Genomic DNA, 19,460 nt, shown 5'->3' on the forward strand with positions numbered 1-19,460 from the left:
AGAAACCAATATCTCTGTTCCAAAATGAGGTTGGTCGGGGAGGGACTAGGGATCCATTCCTTCCAGGCATGCCCACCCCAGAATTCTAGCTGGGAGAGGCTGGGCTGCGACCCTCCACGTAGCCAGCTGGTGGCACCTGATGCGTGAACACGCACATCACACATGTATGTGGCCAAGGGCTCACAGCTCCCACTGGCACATGGCATTGTACTCCTCTACATGCGTTACCTACTTCTGTTTTGCTGCGTTCAGTCCTCTCCATTTCTTCTGTGCTGTGTCGTTCTTTGCCTGGATAGTGCTTCCTTCATGAAGCCTCCCTTGATTTCCTCCATTAGAAGCAATCAGGGGAGCATCTCCCACTGGCCCTGCCTCTTCACATTGTGATTGTTTGGTTACTGCCTAGCTTCCCAAGAGGTGGTGGTTTTTCCCGGGTGGCCCAGCCGCCCTGCAGGGCCTGACACAGCTGCAGCTTTGGGACTGCCTGCAGTTCCCACTTTGTCCACGAGATGGCACAAGATGCCTGTGACTGGGCTCATTGATCCAACCATGGGATGGGGGGAGACACTCTTTGGGTCTGGTTTTCCATCTGCAGCCAGCAAGCAGGGGCCTTTACAGAAGATCCTCACCTCCTTCCCAGACTTGGAAACTGAGGTTCAGAGTGGGAGAGGACCTGCCTGAGGCCAAACAACAAGTTAACAGCGGAGTTGGGCCTCCCAGCCCCTGCCCTAGGGTGTTTTTCTGCAGGGTGGAGCGGGCTGCCCCCAATCCTGCTACAATAGACCAGGCCTCCCCTGCAGCCCCAGCTGGGGGCCTGGCTGAGCTGAGACCCCCACAGTGAGCTGGCAGGCTGAGGAGTTGTTGGGCCTCCTGCCCACAACTGACGGCCAGATGGTGGTTGAGGGGCTGTCCGGCTCAATCTCCAGACAGATATTGGCCCCCGGCCCGGGCTATGGGCCAAAACGTCTGCCCAGGGAGACAGAGGCAGAGGGCCACCACCCCTCCAAGGGCCCAGGATATAATCACTATCTTAGCAGCCCCTGCATAAGCACCCCTCACCAGTTTGGAGAGCTGGTTACACCCCTTGCCCAACCAGGTTAGGGCTCCCAGGGACGAGGCATGTATGTGTCAGAGGGACTGGGTCCTTCTCACACTGACTCAAGGGGCTGACCTGTTTCCCTTCCAGGGATGAGACGGGGAGGGGAGGTGGGGTCCCAGTACCCCTCAGGAGCCCCCAAAACAAAAGAGAGTCCCAGGAATGGGCAGGGCTGAGTGAGGCTTGTTCTTAGCCTGCTGTGCGGGCTGGGCCAGCTCCTTCCCTCTCTGGTGCTCCCAAAGTTTTCTGATGATGATCTGAGGGCTCGGCCTGGTCCATATGGGAGGCCTAATTTGCAGGAGTTTCTCAAATACTGGCAGCTCCATTTCTGGCTCAAGGTTGAAATATTCTTAGGGCCCAGGGCTTCTGATTCTAAGTGTAGGAGTCTGGGGTGGAGTGGAGTGGCAGCTGTTGGGGGGAAGGGACAGGGGCTGCTGTGGGATGGGCGGCATGTGGAAGCCCCCTCACTTGCCCCCATTCAGCCCCTCAGCCTCTTCTCCCCCTTGTCCCTCTTCTGTGGCTCTCCTGCCCCCTGAATCAGAGCTCAGGGCTGAGGGAGTGAGGGTGTTAGCACCTCCCTCTACCCTCCTTCTGGAGGGGTCATGGGTGTAGGGCCTACAGGGCAGAGGGGAACTCTGGGAGGAACCTGCCACTCACTGAGTGGCACTCTGGGCCTTGGGCCTCCAGAAGAACAGGATGGCTGAGGCAGGCAGGGCAATGGGAGGTTCCCTGATACGGGTGGATCCTGCTCCCTGCCCTGGTGAGCTGGGGTGGGGCCTACGGGCCAGACAGGGACAGGCCTGGTGGAGGAGGCTGGGCATTCACCTTTTGCCAATCCCCGATCTGTGAAGTGTGGCCAGACCTCAAGCCCCAACCCTAAACATGGAACCCCTTAGGCTGGAATGACTCCCCTCAGGCAACTAGGGCCCTGCCAGGGGAACTGGGAAGCCATGTCAAGGCTTTAGGGGGCTGGACCCTGATGGTGTTAGGGACCACGGCTCAGAATCAATTTGTGGCGGTCTCTGTCATGAGCACTGGAGGGGCAGGGAGCAAAGGAGAGCCCAGCCAGACCCCACCCAGCCCACCAACCTCTGACCTCTGATCCCTGAACTCTCTTCCAGGCTATCTCCCCCCTTGACATTTTCCTGGAACCTGGGGACTTGGGTTTGTGAACATTTCTATGTAAACCACCCACACCTCAGCTGGGAAAGTCTCCCCAATTGGGAACCAGCCAATCTGACACAGAGGCATCCAGGGGGCTGGCCGGGGTGGAGGAAGAAGCTGCAGGTGGATGGCGGGGCCCTTGACCCCTCCCTTCTCCTCCCCGCCTTCCTGGCCCTGGATGGGGTGGAGCCACTGCCTTATAAGTGGCAGGCCTGGCGGCAACAGAGCAAACTACAGCCAGCAGCGGGACCAGAGGGCGCTCCGCGGGCAGCGTGGTGCCCTCGGTTCCCCAGCATGGTCCCCTCGGCCTGGGCCATCTGCTGCCTCCTGGGGGGCCTCCTTCTCCGTGCAGGCAGCCCCAGCCCCGGCCCCAGCGTGCCCCGCCTGCGGCTCTCCTACCGAGGTATGGGCAGTGCATGCCCTGCTTGTGTGCATGTCCGTGGGAACCCTGGACCCTGTGACACCCCCTGCTGTGGGGCCACAGCCAGCTCTGGGCAGTCTGTTCTGCCAGCTGGAGGGATGCAGTCACTCCCTGCACAGCCCGTGGGAAGGACTTCGTGGTTGGTCCCAGGGATGGTGCTCCTGGTTGGCCACCAGAGGCAGGAGCTGCAGCCAGCTGGGAGGAAGGCATGGGAGAGAGACAGGTCTTGGGAGACATGGCCAGGGTGGAGGTGGGAGAGGCAGGGACACATAGTGGGGAACCTGAGGGGGCTGCTGAGAAAAGGAGATGGATGGAGACTCTGAGAGACCTCAATAGAGGTGGGCAGAGAGAGATGGGGAGGGGGCTGAGAAGACATGTCTGGAGGATCTGTCTGCACCCAGCCAGGACTCCTTGCCCAGGGCAGACAGTGGAGGGGCAGGGCAACATCCTCTCCCTCTCATCCCCCTGCAGTGGGGTCTCCTCACCGTCCCCACAGCCTCTCTGCCTACTTTCTTCTTGCAACCCAATTCCCAATTCTGGCCTTTCCTCTTCCGTCTCCCTCCCAGAGACTCTTCGCAGCCTAGGAAGTTCCAGCCTCCCCTCTTTGCCCATCCTGGTCCAGGAGATTCCCCTGCAGATCTAACCTGACATGTTGTGCTGCAGCTGGCACAGGCCTCCTGGGAATCTGTGGAGATGATCCGTGGGAAAAGGTCCCTGAGATAGGCAGAACCCACAGATTCTTCTTCTTGGGGAAACCAGAGGGGTGATCACCTTCCCCTGGGAACCCCAGCCCAAGGGAGGAGACCCAGTCCTGCTCTGGGGAGTCTGAGGCGGGAGACATAACTCCACTCGGAAGAGGCTGAAGCAGGTGTCTGGGGGGAGAATGTGGTCCTGCCCTGGGAGCTGTGGTTTCAGGGGGTGATCAGGCTACAAGAAAAAGCCCAAATAGGGTGAGTTCCTTCCAAATTACTGTCAGCTATGGCGGGCTTCCTGGAAGAGGCCTGGAAGAGTCTGGGGATGGAGTGGGTGCTGGGTCAAGGATGAGCCTTTGGGCAGGCATAGGATGCTCGGCCTTCCCAAGGGTGGCCAGCACCCCTTCCCACCACATCCTGCTACCTGCCCCCTTGCCTGCCCATCACCTCCACCTCCCTTGCTGAACCCCTGGCACCTATATCAGGATCCTTGACTCCTGGGACCAGATCCCCAGACAGTCCCCTCCGCCCCCTGCCCCCATCCCTGAGGCCTGGGTCACCAGTGTCTATGGAGGAGAAAATCCTCTTTAGCCACAGTCCTGGTCTAGAGCCTGAAGCTCTACCTGGCCATACCTGGCCTCTCCCACACCCAGGCCTTTGCCATGTGCTCCTCTGCTGGGAGTGCTCTCCCCTGCCTGTCCACCTGTCCCCCCAAGTCAGGCTTACACAATGCTCACCCACCCTTCCTCAAGGTTCTCCCAGCACTTTGCCCAGCTTGCTGCCATATTTCTGCCAGCAGGGCCATCTTCCCTGGGGACTGGGTAGGGCACAGATGGGCCAGTGGGAAGAAGATGTTAAATGACAGATCAAGAGGCTAAGGCATGGAAGAGTAGGAGGCAGGCCCCTGGGTGGGCTGGGCTGGGTGGGAGGCTCAGAGCCTCCTGTCCCACCCACCCCCAGGAGCCATTTCTCAGAAGCTCTCCAGCAGCCCTGTGCAAGGAAACATTTTCCAGATGTGAGTGTGTGGGGGCTGAATGCACAGCTGAGGCCCTCCACCTCCACGCCTTGGCTGGGGAAGTGGGCTGAGCAGCAGGCCCTTACCCCCTCCCTTGCTCCCTCCTAGACCTCCTGTCTGCCAACCGCTCTGCCATCTTTCTGGGTCCCCGGGGCTCCCTGGACCTTCGGGCCATGTACCTGGATGAGTACCGGGACTGCCTCTTTCTGGGGGGCCGTGATGCTCTCTACTCTCTGCAGCTGGACCAGGCATGGCTGGATCCCCGGGAGGTGAGCTGGACTGACTGGAGAGAGGGTCTGTCTGAGAGCTGGTCTTCTTGGGATGGGAAGCTGGGTGGGGAAACTGAGGCTGTAAGGTCAGGAGTCAGCTAGGCTGTGTTTCAGGTCCTGTGGCCTCCGCAGCCAGGACAGAGGGAAGAGTGTGTTCGCAAGGGAAGAGATCCTTTGGTGAGTGCTGTCGGGAGTGACTGCCCCCCAACCCCGACCAATACCCAGGCCCTGACCCCCAGGATAGCCTGTGGCCACTCCCCCAGGTGCCTATGCTGGGGGCCTTTGGAGCACATCCTTAGGGCCTTTGAAGGTCTGTGAAGAATGTTACCCTCATCTTAGATCCCCAGAGCTGATCAGTCAGGCAGGACTGAGCCTCGGGGCCCAAGAAGACAGTGAGCATCCTTCATCCCCTCCCCCCATCTTCTCCCCGCTAGATGGAGTGTGCCAACTTTGTGCGGGTGCTGCAGCCCCACAATCGGACCCACCTGCTGGTGTGTGGCACTGGGGCCTTCCAGCCCACCTGTGCCCTCATCACTGTTGGGCACCGTGGAGAGGTGAGCTTGTGGTGGGCCCCACAAAGGACTGGGAAGCAGTGACATTTCCTCCCTGCTGCCTGAACGCTCCCCATTGAGCCTGGGTCTGGGCAGAGGGGGCAGGGGCCTGAAAGGCGCCTTTGTGCCAGGGAGCTGACCCCATCGACAAGGTCTTGAATGAGGGCGCCTTCTGCCCACCCCCACTCTCTAGCTGCACGCGATGGGCACTGCCCCAGTGTGGGGGCTGGTGCTGCTTTCCCAGGTAACACCCCTCCCTGCCTCTCCCCCAGCATGTGCTCCACCTGGAGCCCGGCAGTGTAGAAAGTGGGCGGGGGCGATGCCCACATGAGCCCAGCCGTCCCTTTGCCAGCACTTTTGTAGGTGAGTGATCCCCAGGCCCACCTGGGGACAGGGAGCATGGAGCTAGCCAATGTCATTGGGAATGGATGGTAGCTGGGCCCTCCTCCCGACTCTGCCTCCCACCCCTATCCTAGGTGGGGATCTGTACACAGGCCTCACTGCCGACTTCCTTGGGCGTGAGGCCATGATCTTCCGGAGTGGGGGTCCCCGGCCAGCCTTGCGTTCTGACTCTGACCAGAATCTCCTGCATGGTGAGCTCAGGGGTCTTCTGAGGGCAAGGCTGGCTGGAGTCTGCCCCCCGCATTAGCAGGGAGGCAGGAGAGCTGATGCTAGAGTGGGGACTGGAGGGGCAGACCATCCCCACTCTACTCCCTGGGACTTCAGCCTCCAGTGGGGTCCCTGAACCTCTTCCGTTCCCCTAGGGTTCAGCCCCCTGTCCTCCCCTGTGAGGCCCACCCCCCGCACCAGCTTCATCATGTCACCTCACAGATCCCCGGTTTGTTATGGCGGCCCGGATCCCTGACAACTCAGACCGGGACGATGACAAGGTGTACTTCTTCTTCTCGGAGACTGTCCCCTCGCCAGATGGTGGCCCAGGCCGTGTCACCGTCAGCCGTGTGGGCCGTGTTTGTGTGGTGAGAGCTGTGAAGGGGTGGTAAGGTTCAAGTCCTTGCCACACCCACCTTCCTCAACCTGTCCTCACCAGCAGTAGTAGGGAAACTGAGGCAGGGGTGTGAAACCGCCGTCCATGCCTCTCCCCCTAAGGGTGAGGGTTTAGGAGCAGGAGGAAGGCCTGTCCTCATGGGCCCAAGGCTGACTCTGGCCCCCGACCCCCAGAATGACGCTGGTGGCCAGCGGGTGCTGGTGAACAAATGGAGCACCTTCCTCAAGGCCAGGCTGGTCTGCTCGGTGCCTGGCCTCGGTGGTGCTGAGACCCACTTTGATCAGCTGGGTAAGGACATCTCCAGGGGGAGGCCAGGGTGCGGCAGCAGGGAGGGCTCAGAGCCAGTGAGTGGGGGTCACTGGCAATGGCCTTCTGTCTCCTAGAGGATGTGTTTCTGCTGTGGCCCAAGGCAGGGAAGAGCCTCGAGGTGTATGCACTGTTCAGCACGGTCAGGTGGGCACACCAGCCTCCCTTCACCTCCCACCCCTGGCCTGGTCTCTGCACCCTCAGCTTCCTCTGTTGAGCCTCTGCCTTCATGTCCTGGCCTTGCCATGGGTCCCTGTCTCTGTCCCTGACACAGGGACTCCATGGCTGTATTCTCTGCCTCATTCTCTTTGCCTTTGCCTCGATGTCCTTGTTTTTCGGTTTCTGCTGGCTGCAGGCACTGTCACCCTCTGCCCTGACCGTGGAACCAGGCTGCCCCCTTCCTGCCTATCATGGCCACTCTGGCCTGATTGTCCCTGTCCGCCCTTGGCAGTGCTGTGTTCCAGGGCTTCGCTGTCTGCGTGTATCACATGGTGGACATCTGGGAGGTCTTCAAGGGGCCCTTTGCCCACCAAGATGGTCCCCAGCACCAGTGGGGGCCCTATGGGGGCAAGGTGCCCTTCCCTCGCCCTGGCATGGTGAGTATCTGCCCAGGGCCAGGCCAGGGAAGAGGGCTGAGCAGATGCCAGGAGGGACTCCGCCTTGGGACAGCCTTGTAGCTGCGTGTAGCACCATGGCAGTGGCTGGGCTGGGGCTCTAGAGGTGCTGGGCGGAGTGAGGAGGGGAGCGAAGCCCTGACCATGTTAAGGAGTCCTCGTACAGGGAGAGTGGTCCCTCTGAGGTTGGTGTGCCCAGGCAGTGGGGCATGGAAACAGATTGGGGTGGGGAACCGGCCATTCCAGGATGCTTCAGGCACTCCCTTTGCTGCTTCCCACAGTGCCCTAGCAAGATGACTGCGCAGCCAGGACGACCCTTTGGCAGCACCAAGGACTACCCGGACGAGGTGCTACATTTTGCCCGAGCCCACCCACTCATGTTCCAGCCTGTGCGGCCTCGGCAGGGCCGCCCTGTCCTTGTCAAAACCCACCTAGCCCAGCAGCTGCGCCAGATCGTGGTGGACCGAGTGGAGGCAGAGGATGGGACCTACGATGTCATGTTCCTGGGGACTGGTGAGTGGCCTGAGTCAGGTGGCTGGGCCGGGGAGGTGTGCAGGGGCCCAGGCTGGCCCCTCCTCTCTTACTGACCCCTTCTCCTCTGCCCTAGACTCAGGTTCCGTGCTCAAGGTCATTGCTCTCCAGGCTGGGGGCTCTGCGGAACCTGAGGAGGTAGTTCTGGAGGAGCTTCAGGTGTTTAAGGTGAGCAGGGGATTGATGAGAGGAGTCCCCTCAATCCCAGTCCCTGGGTCTAGGCCTCCCTCCAGGGAGGCAGGAGCAAAGACAGGAGGGAGAAGGGACTGTCTTTACTGAACCTGCAGCCGGGGGGATGAAAGTGATGACACTCACTGGTGCAGAGGCCTTGCTGATGCTTCTGAATGACTGTGGGGCCTGGAGATGCAGTCTGTGAGCTGAAAGTTGGAGGCTCAGGGAGGGACGGCCAAGGTGAGCACCCTTTGACAAAGCCCTGCCAGGTTCAAGTCCCGGTGAGGGGGTGGCTGAGACCCCAAGTCCCCAAGGGGTTCTGTTGGCCCATCTATGGAATCAGACAGGGGGTCATCTATGTCAGGGGTACTGTTGTGCCTCCTGACATGGGATGGTTGATTTGGGACAGCTGCTTCATTGCTTGGGAACAGAGCTGTGGGAGGGGACACTGGAGCTTTGTGCTTTCAGCCAAGCCTCCTGCTTGGAGGCCAGCCAGGGTGAGGGGACCTTTCTTGTAACCCGATGTCTGGGAAAGACTGTCTGGCCTTAGTTGCCAGGGTGTGCGTTGACCCAGGCTGGGAGGTAGGTGGCTCCCACACCAGAGGCTGGAGGAGGCTGAAAGCAGGGAGGCAGAGGAAGTCTCCCCCAAGCCCACCCTCGCTGAGACCCTGCTCCATCCCCAGGTGCCCACACCCATCACTGAAATGGAGATCTCTGTCAAAAGGGTAAGAGCAGCTGCCTCCTCCCTACCCCTCCACCCTCTCCACCCCTGCCCGCAGCCTCCTTGAGTGCTGCTGTTGTCTGCTGGGAAGCCCCACTACAGCACGCCCTGCAGCTGCCTGATTAGGCCTTGCAATGAGGGGTGAGAGTCCAGCTGGGAGCTGAGAGTCCCATGAATGAAACCAGTAGGCAGTGGGAGACCCCAAGTAAGTGAGGCTGTGTTCAGATAAGGGGAGATCCACAAAGGCTGGTTCCTCAGGGAAGGCAAACCTACTTAAAAACAAAGTCCAGATTCTAAATCAAACAGGGGAGTCTCCTAGAGGTCTGCTGTGTCCTTTGCAAGTGGCAAATACCATCTCCCCAAGTTTATCTTTGGGTAAATCCTGACTTTTGTACTGGGATTGATTAAATCAGAGTGTACCTCTAAGGTCAGAGGCAAGTCATGATAAAGTTAGAGGGCAAAGGTCAGCAGAAGGGAGGGCCTGGAGAAGCCCCTCAGAGAAAAGCCCCCAGGTCTGCCCCATCAGCTGCATGTCCTAGCACAGGATCTGGTGTATAGCAGGTGGGTGATAAATATTCTTTGTTTCTGTGAATGCACCCAAAAGGTTCTGGAGGACCACTTGCAAATGGCAGGAGGTCTCAGGAAACCCAAGGGGGCTGAGAGCCTAGCTGCTTCTGGGGAAGCCCAGGCTCACCATGGGCTCTGGCTATGTACCTCCCCAGCAAATGCTGTACGTGGGCTCGAGGCTGGGCGTGGCCCGGCTGCAGCTGCACCAGTGTGAGACTTATGGCAGTGCCTGTGCAGAGTGCTGCCTGGCCCGGGACCCATACTGCGCCTGGGATGGTGCCTCCTGCACCCACTACCGGCCGGGCACCAGCAAGCGCCGGTTCCGCCGGCAGGACATCCGGCACGGCAACCCTGCCCTGCAGTGCCTGGGCCAGAGCCGGGAAGGTGAGTGGCGGCTGGCATGGGGGTGCCAGTTGGGCTCCCACAAGGTCCTTACTCACCCATGGCCTGGGTTCGACCCTTGTGAAGTGGGGCCTTGGACTGGTCTGTTGTTTCAAACAGTCCTCAGCTTCTCTGTCTCTGCAGCTCCTGTCAGTATATAGTATAAAGTCTGTGGACAGAGTGACTGGCTTGGAGATTGATGGACATAGGTCCCTGTCACACTGGTGGGGGCTTCTGGGCTGTGGGCATCAGTTGGCCCCCGGTTCCCCATAGTTCCTAAGCTGAGCCTACCTCTGCCTCCTTCCAGCGGAGGCTGCAGGACTCGTGGCGACCACCACAGTCTACGGCACGGAGCACAACAGCACCTTCCTGGAGTGCCTGCCCAAGTCTCCCCAGGCTGCTGTGCGCTGGTTCTTGCAGAGGCCAGGGGACGAAGGGTCCGACCAGGTGAGCGAGCACTCTGCCTCCAGCCTGTATGTGTCCTGAGGTCACACCCCTCCCTGAACTCCAAGTCCTGAGCTCTAGGAAGGGGCTCTAAGGGGAACCTGCCAAGATCAACCAAAGAAAATTTTGTATTAGGTCCCTGGGGTGCCCCTGTTCCTGCCATCTGGGAATGCTCAGGCCAGATGTGGCTGGAACTCCTCCAGTAGTAAGGAGCCCTTAACTTCCAAGGCAATGAGCTAAGCTCTGAGACGTGGCTAGCAGAGATGGAAGAGAGGGAAGGGGATCTGGGCTGTTCAGGAAGCCCCCTATGCTTACATGTATGGTTCATCTTTGAGGGGCTCTCTTCCCCAAGGGTTCTTAGTCCTCTATCCCAGGCCTAGGCCTCTGACCACTGGCCCTAGCACACACCACCCTCCCCTCAACCCCACACATACTGCCTGGCCTCATACTTCCTCCCTGGAGTCCAGCTGTCTGCATAGGCCCCTCCTCCCCTATCTGGAAAGGTCTGTCAACCCCAGAGATGGTTTCAGTCTGGGGCCTGAGGATGTGTGTGGGTGGGGCAGGGTGAGGAACCATTCTCCAGCTGCTCCCACAGGCAGGGAAGGAGGGAGTGGGTTGATTAAAGGAAGAGCTCTCCTTCCAGCTTGGGAACTGGAGGAGGCCAGCCTTGAGCCAGCTGTTGGGCTGGGCACTGAGAAGACTCCCCCAGGGGGCCAGGGGCAGGGGGAGCACACACTAACCGCCTAAGCACTTCAGCCTCAACTTACAGATGTGCAGACACTGTTTGGGCCAGAGATGGGGCCGGATCAGAACAGCACTTGGGCCTCCCACACTGTGATGGGCACTCAGCCCACCCCTGGCTGAGGCTGTGAGCCCTGCACTGTTGGGGGAGTGAATAATGCAGACCAAGACAGGGAAGACTGTGTGTGTGGAGAGTGGAGAGGAGTTCTAGTACTCGGGCTGGGGGTACAGACCCCCCTGAGTAAAATACCCTCTTACCCCCTCCGCTCCCTGGGAATGTGTGCCAGGGTCCCCTAAAGCCAAGATAGGTGCCTCAGACCCCTGACTAGCGATAATCAGTCAGTCAAATCTTTGGAAAGCCCCCTTTGCAGGCTCTGTCCTGGGTTATGGGAAGGTGACGCCCTGCCGGCAATTAGCTCATAGTCTCGAGGAGGAGGCCAAGCCTGCCAAGCTGCTGGGCCCCTCCTGGGAAGGGGAGAATGGGTGAGGGGAAGTGCCCAAGCACTGGGCCCTGAGATGGCAAATTTGGAAAAGCAAGGGGCAAAGAAGTTGATGGTGTGTAGGGCCCTGCTCCACGCCCTCATCATACCCTCCCTTGTGCCTGGCAGGTGAAGACAGATGAGCGAGTCCTACAGACAGAGCAGGGGCTGCTGTTCCGCAGGCTCAGCCGCTTGGATGCAGGCACCTACACCTGCACGACACTGGAGCACGGCTTCTCCCAGATGGTGGTCCGCCTGGCTCTGGAGGTGATCATAGCCACACAGCTCGACAGCCTGTTCCCTAGGGTGCCGCGGCCAGAGGATCCCCCAGCCCGAGGAGGCCTGGCCTCCACCCCAACCAAGGCTTGGTACAAGGACATCCTGCAGCTCATCGGCTTTGCCAACCTGCCCCGGGTGGATGAGTACTGTGAGCGTGTGTGGTGCTCCTCCCGGAGCCGGGGCAAACAAGCCAAGGGCAAGAGCTGGGCAGGGCTGGAGCTGGGCAAGAAGGTGAAGAGCCGGGTGCAGGCAGAGCGTAATCGGACGCCCCGGGAGGTGGAGGCCACATAGAAGAGGGCAGAGAAGGGGGCAGTCAGGATGGGCTGGATGGCCCCGCAGCAGCCCCCAGCGTCTCCCACTCACCCAGCTAGGGCAGAAGGGGCCGGTGGGCCTGATTGCCTCTTAGAGATGGGAGTCTCTACCCCCGATACCCCTACCAGGCTGTCACAGGAAAGGCTGGGGCCTGATGGAGGGGCCCTGTGCCAGAGGCCTGTTCCCTGCCCCTCTCTGTGCTTTCAGTTCCAGTCTGGAGCCAGCACCCTCTGGTCGCTGGCAACCCCAGTGGGCCTGTTATTTGTTCTCAGAGATGGCCCCCAGAGCACATTTCCGGTTGTGCCCAGAGGCGAGAGGGCTGGGTGGTTCTTTCCCAGCCTGCAGAACAATGGCCATTCTGAGTGACCCTTAGAGAGGGTGTGTGGGTGTGACTGAGGAGGTGTCTGGGCAGGGGACCTCAGGCAGCCAGAGGAGGGTGGAAGTGGCCTCTAAGCTAGCACCTGTTAAGGAGACCTACCCTGACTGAGTTGGGGAGGGAAAGCGGAGGTGCTGAGAAGGTGGAACAGCAAGACCCCTGCCCTACTTTGTGCCTGGATATCTTGGTGGCTCCCCGCCACTGTCTACCACCTCTTCTCCATCTCAGAATCACAGAAGCACAGACTGCTAGAGCTCCCTGGGACCTGGGGTGGTCTGGGCCTCAGGCCTCACTTCATAAACCAAGGGTGGGGGGTGGTCTCACAGCCTGTCTTCCCTTCCCCAGGTCCCAGAGCTGCCAGGCCAGCTTTCCTGGGATGCCCACACTTCCTGATAGGATTTTTCTTCCCCACCCTCAAAGTCTCCATGCTGATGAGCAGGAAAAGGGGAGGGATCTAGGAGAACGTCATCTCCCATCTCTGCAGACTAGAGAATGGGAAGAGGGGAGTGGAGGAAGTGTGTGGGTGGGAGGAGTGGGCTGTCTGTCCCAGGGCAATGCAAGCACACCCAAAGCCTGGGAGGGTGGGAATGTGGTGGCTCTGTGAGCAGGCTGCAGCCGGTGGACAGGATGAGGGGCAGGGCTTTGGTGGGGGCCACAGAGGATTGAGAGGTTTTTGAGATGGAGAGTGAGTGGGAAACCCTAGGATGGACTATGAAATTCATAAGCAGGCATTCTCAAGGACTCAAGATGGCAACCGTTAGCTCAGGAGCCACTGGGAAGGCCAGATGTTTCTCACCCTGGAATCTGGTTTTTGCTAAATAAGAGTTGGTCGTGGATGATTCACTTATGAAAGCTTTTTTCTTTTAAGGGAAAGAATGCAGGGAAAAAAGCTGCGAAGTCCTGCTGGTTCTTGGGGCTGAGGCTCAGGTGGCCAGGATACATTCTGTCTGGGCGTGTAGGGAGGTGTTTTTGCCATCAGCAGTAATGTGTTTCTTGGGCTGGGGAGCACAGAGGGGGAGGAGGAGGAGGACTAAATGAAAAGTTGTTCCCAGCCTGCATATGAACAAGTTAATGACGCACAAAACCAACAGGAGGGAGACAAGAGCATCGGGTTCACGATTCCCTCCATTAAAAAAACCAAGATGAAGAAAGGAGGAAAAAAAAGATAAAAAGCAAGACAAGGCTTCCTGTCCCATTGAACTCAAACCCAGGCTGCATCTGCCTTGGACTTCATCCAAGCCCCCCATCTCCAGAGAACTGGCTTCTGAAATAAGTCACCCTTCCCCGCTTTGACTGCACAGTAAGCGAACCAGAAGCACTGAGGTTCACCTGACAACACTTTGGGGAAGCCCCTGGCCTAGGGCTGCAGTGGCTGAGATGTCAACAGCTAAAAGCAGAGGAGAGAAAGAGTATGGGATGGGGGCTGGAGAAGAGAGGGGAAGTAGAGAGAGAGGTGATGGAAGAGGGGGGAGAGAGAGTGCAGAGCCCCAGGAAAGGGTGTCAGAGCTGCAGCTTGCTCTGCTTCTCTGTCCCTGGGAAGCCAGAAAGAGACGACGAGGCACTCAGTGGCCTTTACACTGGGCCCAGGTGTGACTGGCTCCAGGCAGAGTCCTTTGAGGAAGTTACTCTGAAAAATGGAGGGAGAAGGAACTCAAAATCCTGAACAATGAAAACCTGCACTTGGAAAATTATGGACGCTTCTCCCAGCTCCCCACACCCCTACCCCTATCGGACTGTGTGTTATTAAGTCCTGGAAATGCTTCTATGTGTGAATTCTATTTTTGTATTCATATGTTGAGATGGGCCTTGTGGTTTCTCTGTCTTCAGAGCACACTTCTCATAGTTACTATTGTTATTTTTATTGTCATGACTGCCCGGAGTCTGGTGAGGATAGTGCAGTGATCTACCACACAGAATCTACAAGGAAAGGGATGAAGTTAATATTTGCATCACATAATTATATTGTTATTGTATCTGTGTATTTCTGTACTAAATTGACTGATGCCATCTGCATGAACTGAAAATGAAGAGCCTTCCCCCTCCATTCCAGTAGGGAGAAGGCCACGCTAGCTGGTATTTTCTAGGAGGGAGGGAAATGGGCAGCAGGGGAAGGAAGGAGTCAGAAGGCTTTGTCTATGAAGCTGAAATTGCTCATTAAATTACGAAAGTCCTGCCCTGCAGCCTTCTGAGACTGACCTTCTTGGAACTTCAAGAGGCTCCCGAGTCAGAAAAAAACCTGCTGGCAAAGCGCAGATGGGCATACAGGCAGCCCTGCCCCTTTCCCACAATAACGCTTGATATCTGTAACAGCAGCTCTTGGCCTGGTGCCTATCTTCATCCCAAGCCACATACCAACCTATATTAAGGGCACTGTGCTCTTGCCTGGGGGGCCGGACTGTGCTGTGGGGGCTGCAGCTTCTGGGGAAGAGGGGAGGCCCTGGGAGTCTGGGTGTGCTGCAGAAGGCACCTCTGACCACAGTTCCACTCCCCCAGTGACATCATGCCTCTGCCCAAAAGCAGACTCCACTGGTGCTGGAGGGAGATGGGAAAAGGCAGGGGTGCTTTAAAGATGGGAGGGACATTACCCCACCTCACTAGGAAGACTAGCCTCTTGTTTGGGTGGGCCCCTCAATCCATGCTATAGACTAGGGGGCTTAAGAGAATAGGTTAGTCATCAGTCCCATCTTGCAGCCCAGGCCCTGGAGTGGGGGCCTCCTTGCAGCCTCTGGCCCCTGCACAAACGCCCAGGCCTGAGAAAACCTGAAACCCCATTGCTCTGCCCCAAGCCATCATCTCCACTGACTGAGAAGCATCACTAGAGCACCCACTTGGTGCTGAATGCTGGACTGGGAGGGGTGTGTGAATGAGACCTCCACAGCCCCCTTCTCCCCACGGGTGCACACAGTCTCTGCTCCCCTGTCACTGCCACCCATGCCCTGAAGACCCCCTCTTCCAGCCTGGACTTTTTCCTGGCCCCCCACGCCCCCTCCCATCTCCCATCTTGAGCCCTATTTCCGGCCTCAGGGATTTCACTCTATATTCCTCTCCCAGGTTTTTCCTCTAAGTCTCATACTTCCGCTGGTCTTTGGGCCTCTGTTTCATGATTTCCCAAACACGTTGAGTTGAAAAGGGGCTTCAAAAAAGGGTCTAGTCGAGCATGTCCCAAAATGGTGTCCTGCAGAACAATTATCCCATGAGATCCTCCATGACAGTGGCCAAATAAATACGGGGCCTTCTGCCCCGAGCCCCATGGAGCTGTGCACTGCCTGCTTGCTTGCCTTGTGAAATCCCTGAGAAGCCCACAATGATCTGTCATTAATTTGTGTGCCTTATGTGCTACATGATTCTCCAAAACATGTGGTCCTCTATCCCTTTTTTCCCATGGAGCAGTTAACATCTCATGTTTCTAATGTTTTGAAGAGTATACTTTGGGAAAATACCCAGAGATTAATTCTTTCCCTTAACACGTGAGATTAATGTATTAATCTCTGCCTTCTAAGCTTGTAAACTCTGGAGCGTCCTGACCTCCCAGATGGAATAGCCACATCTTGACTTCCCATGGCCAGCACCAGAGCAGAACCTGCCACCCCAGGGCCAGGGCTGCCAAGCTGCCAGTTTGCTGACCCTTGGGCCTGGACTCTGCCCTGCCTCTGGCTCCTGTCCTCCCACACCCAGCCTGCCTCTCCAGCCCACTTCCTGTTCCTCTTGTGTCTGGCATGGTCCTCCATGGAGGGCTAGGATTCACCCCAAGCCTGTGGCTGTCCTGCAGTCCAACAGACTAGTTTCTAAGGAAGGGTGAAGGGCAGGGAGGGGGCAGAATAAGAGAGGAAAACAGCCCTTTTCACGGTCTTAAATGGCCACTGTGCTTCCCTTTCACTCAGCTAAGCCCAGGTCAGGTCCCAGACACCCCTAGATCCATTAATTGGAGGAGTGGGCAGGTAGCAGGCATCAGAAGCCTGGACTGCCCAGTGCCAGGCTGTCCTCCCCGTGGGCTGGCAGGGGCCCCACATGCAGCTAGAGTTAGGCAGGCCCCAGAGCACTCACTCACATGCCTCTGCCAGTCCAACAAACTGAAGCTTCCCAGCCAGCCACATCATCTTCTTAGAACTAAAAGACAGTTGCTCAAGAACAGCCCCGTGGCCGAGTGGTTAAGTTCGCGCGCTCCGCTGCAGGCGGCCCAGTGTTTCGTTGGTTCGAATCCTGGGCGCGGACATGACACTGCTCATCAGACCACGCTGAGGCAGCGTCCCACATGCCACAACTAGAAGGACCCACAACAAAGAATATACAACTATGTACCAGGGGGCTTTGGGGAGAAAAAGGGAAAAAATAAAATGTTAAAAAAAAAAAAGAACAGCCCAGTTTCCATCCATGTAAAGGATCCACCCTAGCCTCACCCAAGTCCTGGTCTGCAGGGGCTCCAAAAGGAGAAAACTTCAACACACACCAAGATAAAGCCCCAGGGTTTTCTGAGACTATAAACTTGGCCCTGGTGTGGAGAGAGAATGAGTGGGTGGAGCTAGTTTTGGATCCAATACCTGATAAGGAGCTTAAGGATTGTTGGGCCCCCACCCTGGCTCCCCTTCCGGACTCGCCCACCCACTTGGTGTACAGGAGATGAGGCAGTGGCAGTTGTGGCCCTGTGCCCACTTCCTACTGCCCAGCCCATGCCTGCCTTTACCATGGGTACCGCTGCTGGGCCCCTCTCCCTTAGAGGCCACGTCCTAAGGAAGCCTTTCACTTTCCCTGCTGGATTTTCATTAAGGAAACTCCTGGTTCCTCAATGTAGCCTTTAAAAAAACCATTCTCCACTGAGGATGGGAAACGCTGCACAGTCTCCAGGGAAGCCTTGAAAGGGATGCCTGCCCTGATCCGTAGACCAGGACTCCACCAGTCAGATAGTAGCTTGCACTCAGGCGCTCTGCTGAGGGAGGTACTCAGGCGACCAGTCTTGACCTCTATCTCCCAGGGAGAAAAATGACTGGAGTGTGCCCTAATCCATCCCAATGGGGTATGTTTCACCACCATGAGCATCCCATTGGGCAGAGAGGGAAGACTAGGGCAAAGGGGCAATTGTGGGCTGGTGAGGATGCCAAAGTGAATCAACCGACGCCTGGAGCAGAGTCCAGGTGTCTGTGGTCAAATGGAGGAGACTGTACTAGGGACACTCAAAGCCCAGATTGGCCTGTTAGGAGGACAAGGGAGGCTCTGCTTGCACAGATAAAGGTAGAGAAGAATGACGCGACAGACCAGCAGCTTGCTTTATGGACATGACCTCATCTGTTCGGTCTGCCCCATCTCCACCCCAGCTGATAAGAATCTGGTGCTATTTCCTGTAGTCCAAGGGTTTCAGACAATGGTGTGAACGGCTGGCCCTACTGGAAAGGACATTGTTCAGGGAAGAAAAAACAACACACCAGCACAAAGCCAGGGCAGGACCTGTCTAAATGTAAGGGGTTGTTTACAAACCCATGATTTCCAAGGTGGGGAACACAATGGAGAATTGTTTTCGGCGAGGCTGGAGTCCCCTCTAGAATGCTCCTGGGGGCTGGGGATGGCTTTGATGGCCCAGACAGGTCTCAGATGCTCTGAGAGGGATGGACACTGATGGCGTGGATGCCTTCCTGTTTATCAGAGGTGCACAGGGGGCAGGGTCAAGGAACAAGTTTACACCAAAGACAAAGGGGAGGAGCTCCTGGGCCTCACTCCTTTCATCAGGGCCTCACACTGTCACACTGCTCAGGGACCCCAGGGTTGGAGGGGGTTTGCTAGGGAGAAGTACGAACAGGTTTTCGTCTTCTGAAAAACATCAGCTCTTTGGTTTATGGCCTCTAATTGTCATGTTGCTTTTTAGAAAAATGCAAAAGACATGACACTCTCGCAAATAGTTGACCCCTCTGGAATGGGGCTCCCTGGCTTAGTTACTAGGGAGACTTCTCACACTTGGGGGCCCTCATGATGCCACAACTCACCTCCAGCCAGCCTGGGAACACACAGGGAGCTGTCACTGTGTGGGACACACACGCATTGTCACTGGCATCAGGGCCAGTGGAAGTGCTGTTTCTCATAGCAACCTCCTGCCCTGCCCACAGGAGGTTAGAGCCTTTGAACCACCAACCAAAGGCTCTGATGTCAGCGTGTGTGTGTGTGTGTGTGTGTGTCTGTCTGTGTGTCTGTGTGTGCGTGCGCGGCAGGAGGAAGATGCAGAAGAGGAACATAACCACATCATCCTTTCCCTTTGGGACTGGCAGTCCCCATTTTGGGGGGTAAGAGGAGGGCAGTTGGGGTTAGAAGGGCCATTTTGGGTCTGGAGAGACCATGAAGGCAGTTCTGTCTGAGGATTTGACCCATGATGGAAGTGTCATTAGTAACTCTCATACTAATCTCTAAACCCAACAGGAGCACACTTCGTGAATAAACTCGAACGGATGTCTTTAGAACAAGTGAAGATCAGTAAGTCCTGTGCAATCCCAATATCAAAACAAGCTTTCATAAACCATTCTCAACCTTCCAGGTCTGAAGGGTTATAATCTTCCTCCTCAACATGTTAACAGTGCCCTCTGGTGTTTGAAGGCAAAACAATAGGCTTAGGAATACAGGGTATGAGCACATCCATCAATTCAGTAGACATCAAACTGCCTCTGGATGTGGGTCCCAAGCCAGATACCACGAGGGGAAGAAAGGTTAATAAGACGGATGGTCCCTGCCGTTAAGGGGTTTCCAATCTAGTGGGAGAGACAAATCCACAACCATAGGAACAGATGGAGAAATGACACGAGCCCTAATAAGGGTATAAGCAGAGCCCAGTGAGAGTGCCTAGGGATGAAAAAGAGGCCCTTAGGTGGGGTTCAACAGGCTGAGGGTAGAGGTTAGGACTCTTTAGACTGCAAACCCTATGCTCAGGGCCCAGTATTCCAGCGTAGCCAGGGCAGAGTGCTTGCAGGTGGGGTGTCCTGGGATATGCAGCTGTGTGGGACCATATTTGTGGAAGGCTTTGGATGCCAATCTCAGCAGGGGCCATCCTAAGTAAAGAGCTAGCAGATGTTTTCTGGTAATTAGCAGAAGGAAAAAGGGTGGATGTGTCAGCAAAGCAAAGGACATAGGAAACCTTATGCAGAGAGAGGACTTTTGCAGCAGTCCTACATGGCACAGAGGTTTGAGCTGAGCACTGGCAATGGGATGGAGTGGAAGGCAAACATTTGCCAAACAGTAAAATTGACAAGAAAGAGAGTGGAGAAGCATAAAAGGAAGCAGAAGGAGATTCTGAGGTTTCTGGCCCTAGTTTACGGCTCCTACAAAGTAAGGATTAGAGGAAGAATAGCAGATG

At 57.0% G+C, this 19,460-nt stretch overlaps 1 protein-coding gene across 2 annotated transcripts; it reads left to right on the top strand.

Moving 5' to 3' along the window:
- Positions 1-2,425: 2,425 nt before the first annotated feature.
- Positions 2,426-14,313, top strand: SEMA3G (semaphorin 3G). 2 transcript variants are annotated; one of them, XR_011526942.1, is made up of 17 exons: positions 2,469-2,660; positions 4,494-4,654; positions 4,769-4,831; positions 5,089-5,208; positions 5,478-5,568; positions 5,682-5,798; positions 6,037-6,182; positions 6,385-6,499; positions 6,595-6,664; positions 6,969-7,113; positions 7,413-7,644; positions 7,739-7,830; positions 8,517-8,558; positions 9,277-9,505; positions 9,810-9,949; positions 11,296-12,386; positions 12,479-14,313. XR_011526942.1 is itself a non-coding variant. In XM_070575070.1 (16 exons), the coding sequence occupies exons 1-16, from the start codon at positions 2,552-2,554 to the stop codon at positions 11,734-11,736; spliced, it is 2,313 nt and encodes a 770-aa protein (XP_070431171.1). In that variant the 5' UTR covers positions 2,426-2,551; the 3' UTR covers positions 11,737-14,313. The 2 variants fall into 2 exon arrangements, 1 of the variants encoding a protein (XP_070431171.1); XM_070575070.1 differs by having other exon boundaries at positions 2,426-2,660; positions 11,296-14,313.
- The last annotated feature ends 5,147 nt before the right edge of the window (positions 14,314-19,460 follow it).

The sequence above is a fragment of the Equus przewalskii genome, chromosome 15 (assembly GCF_037783145.1).
Source record: "Equus przewalskii isolate Varuska chromosome 15, EquPr2, whole genome shotgun sequence".
In the NCBI taxonomy this organism is placed as follows: Eukaryota; Metazoa; Chordata; class Mammalia; order Perissodactyla; family Equidae; genus Equus; species Equus przewalskii.

Bases quoted from the DNA above. Each gene is read 5' to 3' on its own strand.
- SEMA3G (XM_070575070.1), top strand. From the start codon at position 2,552: ATGGTCCCCTCGGCCTGGGCCATCTGCTGCCTCCTGGGGGGCCTCCTT. The intron at 7,114-7,412 runs GTGAGTATCTGC...TGCTTCCCACAG, and splicing joins CCTTCCCTCGCCCTGGCATG to TGCCCTAGCAAGATGACTGC. The intron at 9,506-9,809 runs GTGAGTGGCGGC...GCCTCCTTCCAG, and splicing joins CCTGGGCCAGAGCCGGGAAG to CGGAGGCTGCAGGACTCGTG.